General features: G+C 42.7%; 1 protein-coding gene across 3 annotated transcripts in view; it reads left to right on the forward strand.

Moving 5' to 3' along the window:
• Nucleotides 1-16,265, forward strand: part of LOC141139317 (WD repeat and coiled-coil-containing protein-like) — a 37,978-nt gene extending 21,713 nt beyond the window's left edge. The window contains exon 2 of one of the 3 annotated variants that reach the window (XM_073625315.1): nucleotides 12,858-16,265. In XM_073625315.1, coding sequence (XP_073481416.1) covers nucleotides 12,858-12,908 — 51 coding nt within the window. In that variant the 3' untranslated portion in view covers nucleotides 12,909-16,265. The remainder of the gene's footprint in view (nucleotides 1-12,857) is intronic. The other 2 variants (XM_073625314.1, XM_073625313.1) reach the window with 2 other exon arrangements.
• Nucleotides 16,266-23,927: the final 7,662 nt, after the last annotated feature.

Genomic DNA, 23,927 nt, shown 5'->3' on the forward strand with positions numbered 1-23,927 from the left:
TAATAGGTGGCAGTGATAGCTGGCACTGATGAGCACTGATAGGTGGCAGCGATGGGCACCGATGGGTGGCAGTGATGGGCACTGGTTGGTGACAATGATAGGCAGCACTGCTAGGTGGCACTGATAAGGCATTGATTGGCACCCCTGGTGGGCATTGATAGGTGGCACTTGTGGGCATTGATAGGTGGCACTGATATACACTGGTGGGCACTAATTGGTGGGCACTGATATGCACTGTGGGCACTGGCAGGTGGCACTGGTGGGCACAGATGAGGTGGCTGTGCCTCTTCCTCTTCGGGACCAATGTCCCTTACATAGAAGCCGGTGATCGGCTTTTTTTTCTCCTCACACTGACTCACGCTGAAGATTACAGATCTTCTGTTTACATCACGTGATCAGTTGTCATTGGCTGACAGCTGATCACATGGTAAGGGGTATTCGATCTGTTATCATCCGAGTCTCATTGACTCGGCGATCACAGAGAGTGCCATGCGCGCCTTACAGGGGGCACGCGGGGAGCGTGCAAAGGGAAAGACATCTGTTGACGGCCTCCTGGCAATGTAGGTCTGCGCTGTAGCCGTCATTTAGGCTTTTTTTACCTATGTTTTCACCTGGTGATCTAGCCCAGTGGTCTAAAATGTGGCCCAGGGGCTGGATGTGGCCCTTTGCTTGTCTTTTTTTGGCCCTTGGGGCACTATTCCACCAACTAATACCGATTATGGACACCATTCCCTCTACTGGCACCATCAATGGGGCACTATTCTTCTCATTGTTATTAACAATGGGGCACTATTCTTCTCATTGTTAATAACAATGGGGCACTATTCCTTCAACTGATACCAATGATGGAGCACCATTCCCTCTACTGACACCATAAATTGGGCACTATTCTTCTCATTGTTATTAACAATGGGGCACTATTCCTTCTATTAGAACCAATGATGGGGCACTGTTTCGCTAACTGATACCAATGATGGAGCACCATTCTCTCTACTGACACCATCAATTGGGTACTATTCTTCTCATTGTTATTTACAATGGGGCACTATTCCTTCTATTAAAACCAATGATGGGGCACTATTCCTCTAACTGATACCAATGATGGAGCACCATTCCCTCTACTGACACCATCAACGGGGCACTATTCCTCTCATTGTTATTAACAATGGGGCACTATTCCTTCAACTGATACCAATGATGGAGCACCATTCCCTCTACTGACACCATCAACGGGGCACTATTCTTCTCATTGTTATTAACAATGGGGCACTATTCCTTCAACTGATACCAATGATGGAGCACCATTCCCTCTACTGACACCATCAATTGGGCACTATTCTTCTCATTGTTATTAACAATGGGGCACTATTCCTCTAACTGATACCAATGATGGAGCACCATTCCCTCTACTGACACCATCAACTGGGCACTATTCCTCTCATTGTTATTAACAATGGGGCACTATTCCTTCAACTGATACCAATGATGGAGCACCATTCCCTCTACTGACACCATCAACGGGGCACTATTCTTCTCATTGTTATTAACAATGGGGCACTATTCCTTCAACTGATACCAATGATGGAGCACCATTCCCTCTACTGACACCATCAACGGGGCACTATTCTTCTCATTGTTATTAACAATGGGGCACTATTCCTTCAACTGATACCAATGATGGAGCACCATTCCCTCTACTGACACCATCAATTGGGCACTATTCTTCTCATTGTTATTAACAATGGGGCACTATTCCTCTAACTGATACCAATGATGGAGCACCATTCTCTCTACTGACACCATCAATGGGGCACTATTCTTCTCATTGTTATTAACAATGGGGCACTATTCCTTCAACTGATACCAATGATGGAGCACCATTCCCTCTACTGACACCATCAACGGGGCACTATTCTTCTCATTGTTATTAACAATGGGGCACTATTCCTTCAACTGATACCAATGATGGAGCACCATTCCCTCTACTGACACCATCAATTGGGTACTATTCTTCTCATTGTTATTTACAATGGGGCACTATTCCTTCTATTAAAACCAATGATGGGGCACTATTCCTCTAACTGATACCAATGATGGAGCACCATTCCCTCTACTGACACCATCAACGGGGCACTATTCCTCTCATTGTTATTAACAATGGGGCACTATTCCTTCAACTGATACCAATGATGGAGCACCATTCCCTCTACTGACACCATCAATTGGGCACTATGCTTCTTGTTGTTAATAACAATGGGGCACTATTCCTTCTATTAAAACCAGTGATAGGGCACTATTCTATCAACTGATACCAATGATGGAGCACCATTCTGTCTACTGACACCATCAATTGGGCACTATTCTTCTCATTGTTATTAACAATGGGGCACTATTCCTCTAACTGATACCAGTGATGGAGCACCATTCTCTCTACTGACACCATCAATGGGGCACTATTCTTCTCATTGTTATTAACAATGGGGAACTATTCCTTCAACTGATACCAATGATGGAGCACCATTCCCTCTACTGACACCATCAACGGGGCACTATTCTTCTCATTGTTATTAACAATGGGGCACTATTCTTCTAACTGATACCAATGATGGAGCACCATTCCCTCTACTGACACCATCAATTGGGCACTATTCTTCTCATTGTTATTAACAATAGGGCACTATTCCTTCAAATGATACCAATGATGGAGCACCATTCCCTCTACTGACACCATCAATGGGGCACTATTCTTCTCATTGTTATTAACAATAGGGCACTATTCCTTCAACTGGTACCAATGATGGAGCACTGATGCTACTTCCACTAGCCACAGTCTGCCCCCCTACGGCCTGGTTCACACCTATTAACTTTTTTTTGTACATTTTCCGTTTTGCATAAACACACTACAGTCCATTTAACATGGTTTCCTATGGATGTAGTTCACATCTGTGCATTTTATGGAAAGGGCAGGGACTTTTTTCTGGTTCTTGGTTCCATGGACTTCAACGGGTCAAAAATGTGTATTGAAAAACGCAAAATGCACCTGGAATATGCAAACTGCATAGGTGTGAATCAGGCCTAAAGGACAGAAAATGGGCCCTTTGGTTAGAAAGTTTGAATATCCCTGATCTAGCATGTAACACACCTCCTGTATTAAACACCGTACTCTTAATACAATTATCATTAGATGTGTTTGTCCCTTTGGAAAAAAGAAGATGAACTGTTGTGATCGGCTCTCCAAAGCTGTGTACTAACGATCTGATTATCATACGATCACGTCGAAAGCGGTATTTCTCATCCGATTATCTGATCATGTGTACTTGGCATTAGAGTGACGCCACTCTAGATGAAGGAGCACAGGGACAACTTTAGACAGCACCATTGTCTTTTTTTGTGGGGGGGGAAGGGAGTGTCAGATGTACTATAGATTTAGATACACTAACAAACAGAGGCTGAAATCCAGCTCACACTTCATAAGCAGTTACAGCAAACAGTTTTTTTCTTCCGTAAAAGATTTTAAATGAATAGATAAAAGCTAATCGTCGTAAGCACCCTTGTCCGTGGTAAATGGTTTGTCTCAATCCTGTAACTGATACATCTCCAGGACAGCTTGTTCTGTTGAAGAACAGCAGATTAATTGTCCAGGTCAGGTCAAAATAAAGGAAAGAAAGCCTAAAAAGGAAAACGAATGCAGCCACCACATCTAAGAATCAGTAAGCTGCAATATAATAAATATAATATAATAAATGTTTGCTTTTAGTTTTAATACCTTGTATGAACCTAAAGCAAGATTCCCTTTGTTTGTACTGTTGAAACTATGGATGTGCTAAATACTATTATATCATCAATGCTTTTTTACCAGTCTTTGCACTTTAGAAATGCTTTTCATAGATTAGTGGGTTCATGTTGGGGGATAAGTTTTCACATCAGCTCAAGTGTCTGCTTTCTCTGCCTTTTTTCACCTTCATCACATTCCATTCTGTCCTGGAGCTTTTGCTGTCTGTAGTAGCATTATACTTTACAATATGAGACTGTAAAATCACATTAGCAAAAGCATTTGTCTTCATGGCACATATCTCAGCAGGTTAATGTGGAAGTTTAAGGCTGGGTTCATATATGAACATGCAGAGGCTCACAGCAGGAGTCCGGTGTCTCCGTTTACCGTTTCAGGTCCAATTTCAGCCCGAATTTTTGGCTGAATTCGGACCTGATTCGGACCAAAAGACGCACAGCATTTCTGTGCAAATTGCAACATAGAGAGCCAGTCAGAATCTCCTGCTATTGCGAATTGGATGCGGGGAATCGTACAAAAAAAAAAAAAACAATACCTGAACGAATGATTTTCATTTAATCAGTACAGTTTTCTTCTGAAAAAATTCAGAAGAGTAATGCCGCATACACACGACCGGACTTTCCGTCAGAATAGACGGAGTTCCGCTGAAACTGACTTACCTACACACGATCACACCAAAGTCCGATAGTTTAGAACGTGATGACAAACAACGAGACTAGAAAAAGTAAGTTCAATAGCCAGTAGCCAATAGCTGCCCTTGCGTCGTTTTTGGTCCGTCGGAATAGCATACAGGCAAACGGTTTTCCCGATAGGAATTGATTCTGTCGGAAAGATTTGAAACATTCTTCTATTTATAGGTCTGTCAGAATTTTAGAAAGAAAAAGTCAGATGAAGCCCACACACGATCGGAATGTTTGACGGAATGATTCCATCGGAGCTTTTCTGTCCGGTCGTGTGTACGCGGCATAAGACCACACATGCTCGGAAACGAAAGAATACAATACAATACAATACAATACAATACAACACATTACATCACTTCCGAAGTTGTATTTGGTGGTACTAGAATTTTCTAAAGTTTAGTAACCACCTTCATTTTTCGATATGAGTCTAACATGCAAAAAAAAAAAAAAAAAAAAAAAAGGACGTTCATTCGTCCAATAGAAAAAAGTGATAACTGCGCTCCCTACTAACGTGAAAAAGTGCTAGTGCATATAAGAAACAATGCATAAGGTGGAAAACCTAAATAAATTAATGCAATAAACATACATAAAGTGCTGTGCAATACATAAAGAAAGTACTAAACTGCTGTGAATTCAGTAAATTTTAAAGAGTCCAATATGTGAATCCAAGTATGCTCCCAGTGAAAGGTGTGCAAAACAATTCCTCAAAAGGAAATTCCATACACAGGTGCTCCAAAAACATGCAGGTAACCACTGTAATCTCCCATGCTTGCCCTCACCAGGGTGCACACTCACCCGCACATATGGACCCCCTAGGTGTATACCTAGACAGCCCTAACAGTCTTCTAGGTGGCGTTGCAATGCCCAGGGATATGGAGACTGCTTCAGTGGATCCAGCTCATGAGAAGAATAAAATCACAGGGAATATAGCGCAATAACATTTAATAATAGTAAAATTAAAAGTAAAAATGTAGTACACTTACAAGCTGAGTGCCTTGCACAGGCACCTGGAATGATCTACTGATGCACAATTCAAGAAACGTTGCTGCTCTGCATGCCTTTGAGCCAGCATGCGTTCCACTGGATGTAAGTGACGTGCTGCGTGACCGAAAAAGCCCGCCCCAGGCGTTTCGTCATCAAGACGTCATCAGGAGCCATCAGATTCGTCCAATAGTCTCATCATGCGTACGAGGCTTAAGATGCTGCATCCCGCATTTCAGCTGGCCATACACAGTGGGCCTGTGCACACATGATCAGAAAATTGTACAAAAAATACCGCTTTCTAAGCAATTGTACAATAATCTGATCATTAGTACACAGATTTCGAGACCCGATCATGACAATTACTGCAAAATGATCTGATGGGACAAGCACAAAAATTTTTATAACTTTAGTAAACTCTTAATTTACGATATGAGGCTAGAATGCCAAAAAAAATGAACAATCATTATCATAATCTCATCATGTGTACCAGGCATTAGTCTTTTCTTGTTCAGCCAGCAGACTGAATAAAAAAATAAAAATAAACAGTTTTCTCTATCCACACAAATGAGGTGTATAGAGGAATGACCCCCCCCCCCCACTGGGATATTTTATTATGACAGCGGAACACACAGCTGTCAGATTACACTGATCACAGCTTCAGCTGCTGATCATGAAAAAAATTCCAACATATCCCTAGGACAGAAGTCGATCATACAATCAATTTCTTTCAAGCAGGGACTGCTCTGAAACCTAGTTAATGTATTGGGGTATAGGGGCAATTATAAATATTGTACCTTGTTATCCCTAATATTTATTCCATGGTGCATTCTGTGAATGGAACTTTAAATTACAGTACTTTGGAACATATAAAAAAAATATATTAATATATATTTATATAACCACATAAAACACTTAGTTAAAAAAATGCTCAGTACATATAAGTCCACATCTAAAGGTATTATACTCTTGGCACCGGCCGCATGCAGATATGCAGCCTCTCGGCAGGTGGACCATGGCGCGGAGCGGCCACATATTTGCATGCATTAATGCAAATACAGCTGTGCTGAGAGTGATACTTGCAATCGGGAGCTCCGATCACCTGACCGCAGTGACAGCTAATCACGGTGGTCATATGATCATAAACCCTGCCTCGCCTCCTGGCATCCTAAACCCCTTAAAGGCTCGGGACACCCCATCCATTCATAACCTGACCTTGCCAAGCCCTTGTCTATCTAATGTCACCAGCATAACGCCACGTAGCAACAGAAGAGGAATCAGTAGCTCTACTAACAATTAACCAGGGCAACTAAACACCAGGGTGCTACATGTGGAACAACTGAAAATCCCAATTCGGATAAAAACCTAGACATGTGCTATTTGTTTAGTTCCGAATTCGTTTTTTCATTTCCGAATTTCCAAATTTCCGAATTTCGAATTTCCGAATTTTTTAATTTCGGAATTTCGGAATTTTGGAAATTCGGAATTCAGAAATTCGAAATCGGAAATTGGAAAATTGGAAAATTTGAATTTGGAAATTTGAAATTTTGGAAGTTCGGAAATTTGAAAATTCGGAAATTCGAAATTCGAAATGTGAAAATTTGAACATTCAGAAATCTGAAAGTCTAAAAATTCGAAAATTTGAATTTGCAGATTTCTGAATTCCGAATTTTCGAATTTCTGAAAAAAGCAAGAAAACCAACGAAACGATAACAAAAACGAACACATTTTTTGTCAGTGCACATGTCTAATAAAACCCTTAAAGACTAAGCTCACCTTTTTTTTTCTTCCTAAATTCCAGTTTCTCTATGTACCAATAAGGTACCTCTGTTGCATAAAAGTAAAAAAATGTCCCTATATTCTAGGGCAGACCTCACCACATTCTCAAGTTTCTTCTAAAGAAAACTTCTTCATGAATTCCTGGTATCCATCCTATACTACTTCAGCAGTTGATCTCATTAACACAAACCCTGCGCCTGCCCTCCCCCTCTAGGAGGTTGTAGTTACAGGCTTCTCCAATGCAGACAATGTCAGTGTCTTCCTCTGCTGATGGGCAGAGGAAGAGTGTGCAGGAGCTGAGCGATCACATAACAGCCTATGTGGAGCAGAGCTGTAGTATTGAAAACAGGAGAAATGTGTCCCTGGAAGTCTGTAAAGCTCACCATACACTATACAATTAGTACAATCTCTTTAGATCTACAATCAACTATGTAGTGCAAGAGCCTGCATGATTGAATACAGAGTGATCGGATAGATAGGGGTGTCCCCTTATTATATAGTTTTGGTAAAACTAAAGGAGATTGTACAGAGATTGTACAATTAGATTGTACAGCGTATGGCCACCTTTATACACCTAAAGTGAACCAGTCACACTTTCAGTGGTGTTAATTTTTAGTGGCACCCCAAACATGGAAGCAACAATTAATTTTGCTGGATGCAAAAATGCACAACAAATGTGGCAAAACACACAGTAAAAAAATGTGCAAACCGTAACATGCCAAAATGCCCCAAGAGTTGCTTTGCATTTATTGACAATAGGGCAGCCCATTGAAATCAATGAGCTGCCCTATGCATGTCGCAGAAAAAATACAAAAAAAGGTGCGCTCCCACTACGCTGTGTGAATGGGGCCTTATCTTGGTGTTTTGAATGCTTATAAGGGCAGAGGAGGGATTTGGGGTCTTTTAGACCCCAGATCCCTCCATAAAGAGTACCTGTCACATGCCTATTGCTGTCACCAGGATGTTTACATTCCTTGTGACAGTAATAAAAGTGATAAAAAAAAAGCAACAGTGTAAAAATAAAAAAATAAAATAAATGAATAATTAAAAAAAAATTTAAGTGCCCCGTTCCTCCATGCTTATGTGCAAAGGCGAACACGCGCGTCGGTCCTGCATGCACGCAAACATCGATCATCCCACACATGACCTCCTCTGCAAATCTAAAGTGGTAACCTGTAAAGACTTTTAAAGCGTGGCTTATGGATAGTAAAATTTACATTGTTTGTTGCTGTTGCAAGGGCGTGTGCAATTTTAACCACTTCAGCCCCGGAAGATTTTCCCCCTTAATGACAGGTCATTTTTTGCAATACAGCACTGCGTCGCTTTAACTGACAATTGCACGGTTGTGCGACTCTGTACCAAAACAAAATTGATGTCCTTTTTTCCCTACAAATAGAGCTTTCTTTCGGTGGTATTTGATCACCTCTGCGTTTTTTTTTTTGCGCTATAAACAAAAAAAGACCGACAATTTTGAAAAAAAAAACAGTATTTTTTACTTTTTGCTATAACAAATATCCAAAACAAAACTATTGGTAACAGAATAGTTCAGGCCAATATTTATTCTTCTACATATGTTTGGTAAAAAAAACAAAAAAAATCGCAATAAGTGTATATTGATTGGTTTGCACAAAAGTTATAGCATCTACAAAATATGGGATATATTTCTGGCATTTTTATTATTACATTTTTTTTTTACTAGTAATGGCGGTGATCAGTGATTTTTAGTGGGACTGCGACTGCAGACAGATGGGACACTTTTGACTCTTTTTTTGGGACCAGTGACATTTATACCGCGATCAGTGCTATAAAAATGCACTGATTACTATATAAATGACACTAGCAAGGAAGGGGTTAATACTAGGGGGCGATCAAGGGGTTGAGTGTTCCCAGTGGCGGCTGGTGCTCAAAATTTTTGATAGGGCACAAACAAACTGAAAAATTCAGAAAAATACTGAAAAAAACCATCAATTGCAGCCTTACTGTGCTATCAATTGCAGCCATTGTTCCCATCAAATGCAGCCACTGTGCCCATCATATGCAGCCACTGTGCTCATAAAATGCAGCCACTGTGCCCATAAAATGCAGCCCTTCGCCCATTATATGCAGCCTCTGTGCCCATCATATGCAGCCTCTGTGCCCATCATATGCAGCCTCTGTGCCCATCTTATACAGCCTCTGTGCCCATCATATGCAGCCTCTGTGCCCATCATATGCAGCCTGTGCCCATCATATGCAGCCTGTGCCCATCATATGCAGCCTCTGTGCCCATCATATGCAGCCTGTGCTCATCATAAGCAGCCTCTGTGCCCATAATATGCAGCCTCTGTGCCCATCATATGCAGCCTGTGCCCATCATATGCAGCCAGTGCCCATCATATGAAGCCTCTTTGCCCATTATATGGAGCCTGTGCCCATCATATGCAGCCTCTGTGCCCATCATATGCAGCCTGTGCTCATCATATGCAGCCTCTGTTCCCATAATATGCAGCCTCTGTGCCCATCATATGTAGCCTGTGCCCATCATATGAAGCCTCTGTGCCCATCATATGCAGCCTCTGTGCTCATCATATGCAGCCTCTGTGCCCATCATATGCAGCTTCTGTGCCCATCATATGCAGTCCCTCTGACCTCACCCCCCGCTTGCCGTCTGACACTGACACCGTCCGGCACTGACCCCATCCTGGTGGCAAGTCAGGCAGCGGGTGATGGCAAAGAGCTGTGGGACATGCAGCGGGTCAGGCAAAGGCTCCTGCATCCTCCATGCTTCTCTGTGCGTCTCTTCTTGCATTCGGTTAGGCGTCCAATCGGAGCACCTGTGCCTTCAGCCAATCAGGTGACGGGTATTAGACCTGAGAGGCAGTTCAGTGTTAGAAAAGCAAATATTCAAATGAATATTTGCTTTTCTAACACACCTGGGTGGACTGCGAGCACAAGTCCACCTTTTTTGAAGCACCTGATTAGAGCCTATGGCTGATTAGAGCCTATGGCTCAAAAAAGCACCCCCGCTGCTGTAATTCAGGCGCCCGGCTTCCGAAAAGGGTCCAGACGCCTGAATAGGGGGTGACTACAGTGGCCATTTTTACATAGAGGGGGGTGGTGTGACAGAGGGAGCGGCGCCCTTAATGGACGCACCACCACTGAGTGTTCCCTAGGGAGGTGTTTCTAACTATGGGGAAGTGTACTGACTGGGAGTAGAGAGAGAGATCGCTGTTCCTGATCACTAGGAACAGCAAATCTCTCTCTCCTCCTCTGTCAGAATGGGGATCTGTTTGTTTACACTGACAGATCCCCACTCTGGCTCTCTGTGGAGCGATCGCGGGTGGCTGCTGGACATCGCAGCTGCCGGCCACATGCATCGGCTCCCCTCCCGTTCAGTGGGCCTGCTATAGCTCTTAAAGGAGCCGATGTACACCTATGGCAATTTGCGGGAACGAGCCGACAAGTATAATGACGGCGGCTGCTCGGCAAGCGGTTAAAGTGTAGCATAGTTGGTATCCATTTACTCGGAGTAACATCTTTTATATTTTACAAAAATAATGAGTTATGTATTGTGTTTTGTTACACAAACATTCAAAAAAAGTGTGTTTTTTCTTTTTCTTTTTTTTTATTTGTTTGAAAAACTGCTGTGCGTGACATAAAAATTTGCGAAACCCACCAATTTATTCTCTAGAGCCTTTGCTTTAAAAATGTATATAATGTTTGTGGGTTCTAAGTCATTTTCTAGCAAAAAATACTGATGAAACAAAAAGTGCCAGAAAAGCCTGGTCTGGAAGTGAGATTGATGCAATAATTGTTATAGTAACCCTCCCTTATGTTGCGTTTTTTATTATTTCTGCAATCTGCAAGGAAAAAGTACCTCCCAACAACAACTTTTAAGGCAACTTAGTAAAGCAAAAAATTGTTACAGTATAAAAGAAATAACAACATTTTATAATTAGATATTATTAAAAAACTTCTAGCTGCATACATCACCAATGGGAACATGAATTAGACCCCTTTCACACTGGGGCGGTTTGCAGGCGCTAGTGCGCTAAAAGTAGTGCCTGCAAACCGACCCGAAACAGCCGCTGCTGTGTCTCCAGTGTGAAAGCCCCGAGGGCTTTCACATTGGAGTGGTGCGCTAGCAGGACGGGAAAAAAAAGTCCTACTAGCAGCATCTTCGGAGCGGTGAAGGAATGGTGTACACACCTCTCCTTCACTGCTCCTGCCCATTGAAATCAATGGGCAGCGCAGTTATACCGCCGGCAAAGCGCCTCTGCAGAGGCGCTTGCAGTGGTTTTTAACACTTTCTCGGCTGCTAGCGGGGGTTTAAAACCATCCCGCTAGCGGGCGAATACCGCCGCTAAAACGACAGTAAAGCGCCGCTAATAATAGCGGCGCGTTACCACCGACACACCTCTCGCCCCAGTGTGAAAGGGGCCTTAGATAGGAAAAACAATGCAGTTGGTATAATTTAGGCTTGTGCAATTTGTTTCGTAACAAATTGAAATTCGGACGAATTTTGCATCTTTCGGACATTCGGATGCATCCAAATGTCCGAATAAAAAAAATAACAAATTTCAACGAATACGAAAGAAATTATAGCGGAAATAACGAATGAATTCGACATGATTCGGTAGTTCATTAAAGATCTAATGAAACAAAAGGTCAACTCAAAGTAAATCTTACAGTCCAATCAGCTGATTAATTTTGTGCTGGAGGTTGGATTACTGGCAAAGTGCATTCCTGAGAACTGAGTGAGAAGGGTGTTGTATTGTATTTGAGCAGAGGAGAAGAGATATTGTCATTGTGTGTGTTAAAAGATTCAATAAACAAATGACTTTCCAAACTACAAATCATTATCACGAATATATATACATACATAAATATTGAATTTCAACGAATATGAACAAAATTATAGCGCATATGACGAATTAATTCGTCATGATTCGAGATTCAGTATAACGAATATTGACACTCCAAGTTGTAAAGCGCTACGTAAACTGTTGGCACTATATAAATCCTGTATAATAATAATAATAATAACGAATTATCAACAAACGTATTAACGTAACATAACGAATACAACAGAACAAAATTATGTATTTTACGAATGACAACGAACCGAAACGAAACTAATTTTTCCGTTGTGCACAAGTCTAGTATCATTCAGAACTGTTGATCTCCTGTGTAATTCGTCCAATGTGTTTCAGGATTTCAGTGTTGATACCTTCATCAGGGAAATTTCTTTCAGGAGAAACTAAGTAAATAACAGTCTACAGTATAATAAAACATAATAAAAGTCTGCGTATATGAGACCTATGGGACTTTTATTATGTTTTATTATAGACTGTTATTTGCTTAGTTTCTCCTGAAAGAAATTACCCTGATGAAGGGATCGATACTGAAATCCTGAAACGCGTCGGATGAATTACACAGGAGAGCAACAAGTCATGTTCCCATTGGTGATGGATGCACCTAGAAGTTTTTTGATAATATCACATTTTTTTGCTTTACCAAGTTGCCTTAAAAGTCCCATGTTGTCGAGGGGTACTTTTTCTTTGCAAATTCTGCTTTTGGGGATGTCGGCAACAATTTGGTCTTTTTAAGTGAAACCTCCATTTTTCAATTTATTATTTCTGCAGACACAAAATGGGTCGTCCTCACAGAAGACAGCGAGGGCTTTGCCCCAGTAATATTCAGACCCAATCAAGAAGTTATGATACGCGAGGCAAAAGATTCCTTATCTTCCTCCACTGAGTCTACTGGATCTACAGAGAAAAAGCAGTAACGTGAACTTGATGTCATCCTTCAATTATATTGTACGCTGCCGCTTGCTGTGAAGCGACCCTGAAAACATGTGTTGTCCATAGTGCTTGAAGAATAGTATGTATTAGTAATTAGGAAAATGATGTAGCTCTTATTATGCCACAGTAAACTGCCTTCCTTTAAAATGAAAATTATGCAGCAGTTATCTATGGTCACAGGCGAGGCTTGTTGTCACTGAGCAGGTTTTGAAGTAGTTTAACATCACTGTGAACATTTTGGACGATTGTGTGTTTCCAATCTTTTAAAAACGGTTTATAGAAGGGTCTTTTCTGTTGCAGCATGATTGTCTGATTGTGCTCCAGTACACAAAGCCAGCTCCATAAAGACTTGGTTTGGTGCTTGGTGTAGAAGAACTCAAGTGGCCTGCAGAGAGCCCTAAACCCAGCCCTACATCTTTGGGATGAATTGCTTCTCATCCAACATCAATACCGAACCTCACAAATGCTTTTTTTAACAGAATTGGCAAAAAAATCCCACAAACGCATGCAAAAAGCACTTGCAGAAAGCCTTCCCAGAATAGTAGAGGCTATTATTGGCACAAAGGGGAAAGTGTGGGTGGCGGGGGGTGGGGGGTAGGTGTAACTCCATATTATTGACCTTGGTTTTGGAATCCGATTTCCAGCAAGCTCTTATAGGTGTTTTTATCACAGATATAGTTTAACTACTTGCCTACTGGGCACTTTTACCCCCTTCCTGCCCAGGCCAATTTTCAGCTTTCAGTGCTGTCGCACTTTGAATGACAATTGCGTGGTCATGCAACGCTGTACCCAAACAACATTTTTTACATTTTTTTTAGACAGATAGAGATTTCTTTTGGTGGTATTTAATCACCACTGGGTTTTTATTTTTTGCTAAAAAAACAAAAAAAGACTGAAAATTTGGGGGAAAATGAAACGTTTTTTTTTAGTTTCTGTTATAATTTTTTTTAAATAAGTAATTTTTCTCCTTCACTAATGTGCGCTGATGAGGCGGCACTAATGGGCACTAATGACATGGCACTGAAGGGCACTGATGAGGAGACACTAATATGCAGCACTGATGGGCACTGATATGCAGCACTGATGAGCGGCACTGATAGCTGGCATGGATAAGCGGCACTGATGGACACTGATGGGCAGCACTGATGAACGGGCATTGATGGGCACTCAAAGGCAGCACTGACTGGCATCACTGATGGACACTGATGGGGCTGCACTGATGATCAGTGCCCTGATTCTCGGTGCAGATCTTCCCTGTGAGGAAATACCGCTGATCGGCTCTCCTCTCCTCACATGCTATCAGGGTGAGGAAAGGAATTGGCGAAAATCAGCATTTTCTTGTTTACATGTGATCAGCTGTGATTGGACACAGCTGATCACATGGGTAAAGAGCCTCGTCATCGGCTCTTTACCTAGAATGGGGTGATGCACGTGTCCCAGGGACAGAGAGCACCACTGATCGCTGCTCCCCATGCCCCCTCGGGCATGCAAGTGTGGCAAGAGTGGGACGACGTCATATGTGGCAGGTAGCTTCTGAAATATAACCTGACAAGGCAAATGCAAAACAGATTTTGGAAGCGCTAGGACAATCATGCTCAACCCATGGCCTGCGAGCCAATTGTGGCCCATGGAGTCACCTGATGTGACCCATGACCTCAAACCTATGGCAACCCGCACAGCCTCCATTGGGTGCGTGCCGCTCTACTTAATGATTGCTGGTCCTCCTTAATTCCGGTGACTATCATACATGAGCCACTATTGCGGACGGCTTCCCGCTCTACTCTTTCTTTCCTAACATACAGACATGGGAAGAGGAGCCTTTATCTGTGTGGATTACATCTAGTGGCATCCATACAGGTGTTCTGAAGGTGGATACTCACAGTTGTGTGATAATCTTGATATTATTCCGGGAGCATGTGAGTGCATGTGTCATTTTATCTTTAGTTAAAGTGATTGTAAAGCGTCGAGTTTTTTTTTTTTCTAAACAACAAACATGTCATACTTACCTCCACTGTGCTGTTCGTTTTGCACAGAGTGGCCCCCGATCATCCTCTTCTGGGGTCCCCCGGCGGCGATGGTAGCTCCTCTCCGCATCATATAACCCCCTAGGAGAAGCGCTCTCCCGGGGGGGTTACCTTGCGAGCACGCTCCCGAGTCTAGCATTTGGCATCCATAGATGCAGAATGCCGGACTCCCCCGGCACTGCATCATTGGATGTGATTGACAGCAGAGCCAATGGCTGCGCTGCTATCAATCTATCCAATCAAGAGCCGAGAACCCTGGGCAGAGTAAGAGCACATCTCTGATGTGGGAAATTCCAGGGCTCAGGTAAGTAAAACGGAGGGTGGGGGGGTGTTTTTTTCACCTTAATGCATAGGTGAAAAAACATGGGGGTTTACAAACCCTTTAATAAAGAAGTTTATTGCACTACTAGGGCTACTTATTGCACTACTAGGGCATTTAATTCCTTGGTCTGTAGTTTTTTGTTTAGGTTGACCACAGTCCTTGTTTTCAATTCAAGGGATGGCTGCAAAGACTCTGATATAGAGAAGGCTGCAACACTGGTTCAGACCTTTTTGGCTGGCCACACCTGAGCAGGAGAGTGGGATTAGTGGTGATCTGAATAAAAAAAAAATTATATTTGTGATTGTGATTAAATAGTGGGTAAATATCCAACGGGATTGCTCCCACAGAACACGGTGATCCTGATTGTTGTTTAAAATCTTCATTATGCTATTCAGAATAAAATAAAATCTAAATTCTGAACCATTTCATTTTATTGTGGCCCGTGACTGGTTAGCAAATCACTTACGTGGCCTGCGCTCTTCAGAAGGTTGGGCGCCCCTGGGCCATTTGTCATTCCTCTTAATACAAAAAAGTATTTACATGTCTTTACTCCATAAACTCACAATAATTCAGAACAGCAACATTTCCAATAAAAACATTATCAACCATCTGGCGACCATACTTTTCTCACATTGTACAGTAGGTATATCTGTGTTGTAATCACTCCAATTACAGATCTCAAACTAATTACATTATCTCAAACAAGCCAATTCCTGTATGAAAAAAATGTCATGTTATTGCAATGTCTTCCATGTCTCTGTGTTTCAAATATATATATATATATACATGTAGCGCCCACCACTTTTAGGTGAGTGCTAATTAGTTAGTTAGGATAAGTGATAGGTAAATTGCCAGTGCCTTGCCCTGTTTGTTTAGGCCTTGTTGGTTAATTTGGTTACATAGTTACATAGTTAGTAAGGTTGAATAAAGACACCAGTCCATCGAGTTCAACCTGAGTGAGTGTGGGTGCATGTCTACAATTATCCCTATTTTTTTTTTTTTTATTTATTTAAGGTACCCATATAGCGCTGTGTCATTTTTTTTTTTTTTTTTTTTTTACGCAGCGCTCCACACATATATCGCACACTTACATCGATCCCTACCCTCAAGGAGCCCACAATCCAAGGTCCCTAACATTCATATACTAGGGCCAATTTTTTTGGACAGAAGCCAATTAACCTACCAGCATGTCTTTGGAGTGTGGGAGGAAACCGGAGCACCCGGAGGAAACCCACGCAGGCACAGGGTGAACATGCAAACTCCAGGCAGGTAGTGTCGTGGTTGGGATTTGAACCAGCGACCCTTGTTACTGCTAGGCGAGAGTGCTATTCACTACACCACTGTGCTGGTTGGGAGATTTGTCAGAGTAGAAAGGGGGATGTGACCACCTGCATTCTATCCTGAGACATACCACATCCGTCCAGTGAACAGTTCTAGAAGGAAGGTGGGCTGGAAACAAGGGTGCAGGCAGTTTGTATGCATAGCCCTGGACCAATCATTAATTTGAGTGGACAGGGGCGGGACACATATATAAACTGGGGGTCACATGCTCCTGGGAGGTTCTGCCTGGGAAGTTTGGACACAGAGAGAGGAAAGATGTAACCAGCAAGGTGTAGGCTTGAAGGCCTGGAGGTGCGGGGGCCTCCAGTGCTGGATAGCAAGAACTAAACCTGAAGGCCTGAGGGTTCAGAGACCTCAGTGCTGGATGGTTCAACAACTTAAAATCCACTAAAAGAAACTCCGGGAGAAATGGACCAGACATTACCAGCTGGGATGGTTCTGGCCATGCGGAGTGGGAAGTAGCTGCTAACAGGATGGAGTAGACCGGGGATTTTATCTGGACTTTCCTGAACTAACGTGGGAGGACTGCAGGAGTCAAGATAGGCAGGTGAGGCCTGGGGCTACCAGCATCCACATACCAAGGTGCTTTTCAGAGGAGCATCAGTCAGTTCACTAAGGGAAAGGGACTTAGCTACTCTAAGGAACCAGAGACTATGAGGCAACTCATACTTCCCAGGAAGATTATGGAACATACTGCAATTAAGAGAATAAAGTAATGTCTAAACCGCTGGCCACAAAAGTAAGTACACCCCTCAGTGAAAATGTCCAAATTGGGCCCAATTAGTCATCTTCCCTCCCCAGGGTAATGTGACTCATTAGTGTTACAAGGTCTCAGGTATGAATGGGCATCAGGTGTGCTAAATTTGGTGTTATCGCTCTCACTCTCTCATACCAGTCACTGGAAGTTCAAGATGGCACCTCATGGCAAAAAACTCTCTGAGGCTCTGAAAAAAAGAATTGGTGTACAGAATTGGCTACATAAAGATTGCCTATAACCTGAAACTGACCTGCAGCAGGGTGGCCAAGACCATACAGTGGTTTAACAGGACAGGTTCCACTCAAAACACGCCTCTCCATGGTCGACCAAAGAAGTTGAGTGCATGTGCTCAGCTTCATATGCAGAGGTTGTCCTTGGGAAATAGATGTATGAGTGCTGCCAGCATTGCTTCAGATGTTGAAGGGGTGGGGGGTCAGCCTGTCAGTGCTCAGACCATACGCCGCACACTGCATCAAGTTGGTCTGCATCACTGTTGTTCCAGAAGCAAGCCTCCTCTAGAGATGATGCACAAGAAAGCCCGCAAACAAATTGTAGAAGACAAGCAGACTAAGGACATGGATTACTGGAACCATCTCCTGTGGTCTGATGAAACCAAGATAAACTTATTTGGTTCAGATGGTGTCAAGCGTGTTTGGTGGCATTCAGCTGATGAGTACAAAGACAAGTATGTCTTACCTACAGTCAAGCATGGTGGTGGGAGTGTTATGGTCTGGGGCTGCATGAGTGCTGCCAGCACTGGGGAGCTACAGTTCATTGAGGGAACAATGAATGCCAACATGTACTGTGACATACTGAAGCAGAGCATAATCCCCTCCCTTCAGAGACTGGGCTGCAGGGCAGTATTCCAACATGGTCCCCAAACACACCTCCAAGACAACCACTGCCTTGCTAAAGAAGCTGAAGGTAAATATGATGGACTGGCCAAGTATGTCTCCAGACCTAAACCTGATTGAGCATCTGTGGGACATCCTGAAAAGGAAGGTGGAGCGCAAGGTCTCCACCAGCTCTGTGATGTCGTCATGGAGGAGTGGAAGAGAACGCCAGTGGCAACCTGTGAAGCTCTGGCTACACTGTATATACATATAAAATAGTAACATTTTCCTCCATGTCTCTCTCTCCTTCCCATGTTCAAACACTATAGTCTCCCTTTATTGTTTCCTAGCTAGATCTTCAACAGTTGTACCCTCCTATAACAGTGTCTCTTTCATTTTTAGCTGAACATCTAAGTGAAATGTGATTGCTGGGCAGCTATCGTGGTAACACACTCTGCAATAAAACTGAATTATTTTTCTGAAATATATGTTTATCAAGTGTCATCAAAGAACATTAAAGTGATTTAGGAATAACACAGAAACAGAGGCCAGGTACACATGTGGTATAATACAAATGGATATCCGCCGATATATATGCATAGAGTGTGTCCAGAGAAGATAACATTTCTATTCTAGAATAATAATAATAGGAGTTTCAGTGTAAAAAGCATCCTGCAATGTGGTGTGAAATTCTTCCCGCCCGTGTTTCAGCATCTGTGTAACCTTCTTGTGATAAAATAGATGGATGTTGGTGCTAATAAAACCCGAGTGTATGTCTTCTTGGACATAAATTAAAGTGCAGAACATACCGCAATCTCTAAGCTACCTCCAGTCCACTAAGATGCTGGAAGTGAGCAGACAGAGAATACATTAAGTGCTTGTAAATTTCTACCTCCATGTTCATCAACCCCTTGCTGAATCTTCAGGAAGTTTCCATAGTCAAGGCACAGACTATTACTGATTGCCTTTAAATCTTCTCTCTACCTTATTTTGCTATCTAGAATGAAGATGCATAATCACGTTAACCTGTTAGATTTAATTATTTATTTCAGGTACTTATATAGCGCTGTCAATTTATACAGTACTTTACGTATTTATTATACATCCACATCAGTCCCTGCTCTCAAGGAGCTTACAATCTAAGGTCTCTAACTCACATCCATACATACACATATTAGACAGGAGCCAATTAACCTATCAGCATGTCTTTGAGGTGTGTAAGGAAACCCACGCAGGCACAGTGAGAACACGTAGATTCGTTGCAAGTAGTGTCGCGGTTGGGATTTGAACCGATAACCCTAGTCCTGCTGGAAGAAGTGCTAACTGCTTAGCCAATAAACTGCCACTTAGCTTCACTGCTTAAATTTAAAGCTAAAGTCCAGGTTTCTTGTCACTTTAAATAGTTCATTTAGGTTGAGGTGGCCAAACAAACTAATTACATTACTAAGTGATTCAGATGTATGTGTGCACTGTATCATACCGCAGTAGCATCAGCTAAATACAGTATACAGCACTGTGTTCTGCCGCACTATGGGCAGCTTCCTATCTGCTGCCAAAATCAAGTTGGCCTGAATGCTTCTCAGCCATTCAGGAGAAGTCTTATATTTTCATCAAAGAATACAAGGTTTTCTCTGAATGGCTGAGGTGGAGACCGTGATGATCATGTCATCCACCCACCTCTTATCCTCAGCCAATCAATGGAAAATTTTCCAACATGTACTTTCAAAAAAAGTCGAGTTCCATTGAGCATGGGAGCCCACACACTAAGGCCCCTTTCACACTGGGGCGGTAGGGGGCGTCGGCGGTAAAACAGCGCTATTTTTAGCGCTGTTTTACCGCGGTATTCGGCCGCTAGCGGTGTGGTTTTAACCCCCTGCTGGCGGCCAAAAAAGGGTTAAAACCACTCGTATAGGGCGGCTATAGCCGCGGTATTGCCGCGGTATAGCCGCGCTGTCCCATTGATTTCAATGGGCAGGAGCGGTTTAGGAGCGGTGAATACACCGCTCCTTCACCGCTCCAAAGATGCGGCTGACAGGAGATTTTTTCTTCTCCTGCCAGCGCACCGCTTCAGTGTGAAAGCCCTCGGGCTTTCACACTGAACAAACAGCGAAGGCTGTTTTGGGGCGGTTTGCAGGCGGTATTTTTAGCGCAATAACACCTGCAAACCGCCCCAGTGTGAAAGGGGCCTAATTAAAATTTTGATCAATGTGTGGCCAGCTTTGGGTTTAAGAGATCTCACCACATGGGTCCTGAACACCAGTAACTAAGCTTTGCAAAGCTTGTTCTGGGCTAAAGTGGTTGTAAACCCTTTCCTATACCCAGTGAAATGAATAGTCTCAGATTATGCACAAAGATGAAACAAATCCTCCTGCATAAGTTTAACTTGTATATCTGCTGCCTTTCCCTTTCTATATTCTTTAGAAAGTGGACATCGTGTTACAAATCTTCTCTCCTCATTCAGCAGTGGGAGGGGAGTCTGGACTGAACTGATTGGAGAAAATGCACATACACCCCCCCCCCTCCCCACATAGGCAGAGGAACGAAGAAACTTGCAGAGCTGCAGTCTGACTAGACCAGCTCTCTGCTTATCTATCTTTAAGTTCCCTTCCTGACACAAATTTCCAGCCGCTTTTATCTCCTGTGTCGGAGGACTTGTCAGAATTACGCTGATAACAGAGGAACGGAGAAGCAGAAAGACACGTGACTCAAAGCTTTGGAGAGAGATAAGTAAACACTACAGATATATGTGCCCAGGTTAGATTTCATGAATGGGGTTTAAACACTTTAAGTTAATCTGTATTAGAAACCTGTCAAGCTCATGTAAGCGTCCTACGTTTTTAGTGGCCTATTACATTTATTAGCCAGAAAACCCTATTAACCACTTAAGGACCGGGCCTATTTTTCAGACTTGGTGTTTACAAATTAATTTTTTTTTTTTTGCTAGAAAATTACTTATAACCCCCAAACATTATATATATTTTTTTCTAACACCCTAGAGATTAAAATGGCGGTCATTGCAATACTTTTTGGCACACCATATTTGTGCAGCGGTCTTACAAGCACGCTTTGTTTGGGATAAAATACACTTTTTTGAATTAAAAAATCAGACAACAGTAAAGTTAGCCCAATTTTTTTTATATTGTGAAAGATGATGTTACGCCGAGTAAATTGATACCCAACAAGTCATGCTTCAAAATTGAGCACGCTCGTGGAATGGCGACAAACTTTTACACTAATGCCCCGTATACACGATAGGATTTCCCTACGGAAAATGTGTGATAGGACCTTGTTGTCGGAAATTCCGACCATGTGTAGGCTCCATCACACATTTTCCATCGGAATTTCCAACACACAAAGTTTGAGAGCTGGTTCCCAAATTTTCCGACACAATTCCGACGCACAAAGTGCCACGCTTGCTCGGAATCAAGCAGAAGAGCAGCACTGACTATTGAACTTCATTTTTCTCGGCTCGTTGTACGTGTTGTATGTCACCGCGTTCTTGACGTTCGGAATTTCTAACCAACTTTGTGTGACTGTGTGTATGCAAGACAAGCTTGAGCCAACATCCGTTGCAAAAAAAACATGGATTTTGTTGTCGGAAAATCCTATCGTGTGTACAGGGCATTTAAAAATCTCCATAGGCGACATTTAAAAAATTCTACAAGTTGCATGTTTTGAGTTACAGAGGAGGTCTAGGGCTAGATGTGTGGTTTGAACATGGTTTTCATATGCAGCCGCTACTCACATATGCATTCGCTTCTGCGCGCGAGCTCGGCGGGACGGGGTGCTTTAAAAAAAATGGGTTTTTTTTTCTTATTTATTTTACTGTTTATTTTTACACTGTTCCTTTAAGAAAAAAAATGTGTCACTTGTATTCCGATTACAAGGGATGTAAACATCCCTTGTAATAGAAAAAAAAAGCCTGACAGGACATCTTAAATATGAGATCTGGGGTAAAAAAGAACTCAGATCTCATATTTACACTAAAATGCAATTAAAAAAAAAATGTTGTTTGAAAAGAAAAAAAAAATATCCCTTTAAGAGCTATGGGCGGAAGTGACGCTTTGACATTGCTTCCGCCCTGCAATGGTATGGAGCCGGGTGGGGGCCATCTTCCCCTCACTCAGCTCCATGCCAAACAGGGGACAGGACCTGATCACCTCCGCCACTGCCTCCGGTAAGCAACGGAGGGCACAGGAGAGCGGCGGGAGGGGGGCCCCCAACCGCCACCGTCAAAAGTGATATCGCTGCAGACGACTTTTATCTTAAAGCGGACCGAAGTAGTGGATACCAGGGGGTTATGGCAGCTAGCTGCTGCCATAACAACGGTATTTCACTTCAAAGAGCCTCTGTATAAAAGTGGCGGGCGGTCCGTAAGTGGTTAAGCTGGCCATACATTATACAGTTTTCATGTTGAATCTCCTTTAAATTTACCTTCAACTATGTAGTGCAAGGGCCTGCCTGACAGCATACAAATTGAAAGTGTTTAGGTTTGAACTCATATTATATGGTTTTGGTACATGTAAAGGAAATTTGTACAAGAAAATTGTACAATGTATGGCCAGCTTTAGTCAGAAAACCCTCTTCTGGGTGGTGATGTCATCCATAGGCTTACTATGGGGCATGCGTATATAAGAAACCTCTGCGCTTAGCAAAAATAACAAAATACAAAAAATAATAAAGAAAGCTCCAAACCTTCTTGCATATAAATCACTGGTCCTTTGGTCTCACGCAGAAACCATGTACGCAGTTATGTACAAAGAAAATACAAAGAGCTTGTCAGGTCACCTGAGGCAAGGTGACAGATGCACACCACTGGGGTTTGGAGCACACTGCTAAGGCTGTGGACCCTGCGGCTGACTGCTGTGGATGGAGCTCTGGGTGGTTCAGGAAAGCAGCTCCACCTGAACACTGACGCGGACCAAACAGGGAGCTAGTGCGTAAAATTCCAGGCCACACAGAAACAGGCCACACAGAAGCCTAAACACAACTGTTGCTCGAGCAAGGCTGGCTTGCAGTACATGGGGTTAAATAGTATTTCTTGTTGGAGGTTGGGGTGAAGCTATGCTGAGAGAAGATTACTTAAACACACAGGTGTAAGAGCACGGCCCCTAAGCTGATACACAGACCAGAGAGGTAAGCAGACAGACAGGACATGAAACATTACTGCAGATTCATGACAGAGCTCTATAATGCATTACCCAATATACAACGGTTTATTAATAGATTATGCACTTACAAGGTACAGCATTTAATTAGCATTAATCATCCAACATAACACACGTTGCTCCAGATTGCAGCCCGTGTGATGAAGTTCCTGTGTAGGCTCCGCGCTGACGAGTTTCGCTCACCAGTGTCCTCAGGTGACGTTCTATGGGGCACCTAATGTCGGCTGTCCCTCCTTCAAGTAGGTGCTGGGACCAAAACATGTGACCGGAGTGCACTCAGCATAGGTAATATACAGATCTTTTCTTTCACAAGGTAGATAGAATAGGCTTAGAATCAGGGTGAGAGTAGGTTTAGGATTTTTTAGTATTTGACTGGAATTCTACTTTAAATTTGAATTTGTCAAACTAAGGGAAAGACTTCCCCAACTTAAAAAAAAAACTTTTGCTTTAACATTCCTGGAGA

Source organism: Aquarana catesbeiana, linkage group LG04 (genome assembly GCF_042186555.1).
Source record: "Aquarana catesbeiana isolate 2022-GZ linkage group LG04, ASM4218655v1, whole genome shotgun sequence".
NCBI lineage: Eukaryota > Metazoa > Chordata > Amphibia > Anura > Ranidae > Aquarana > Aquarana catesbeiana.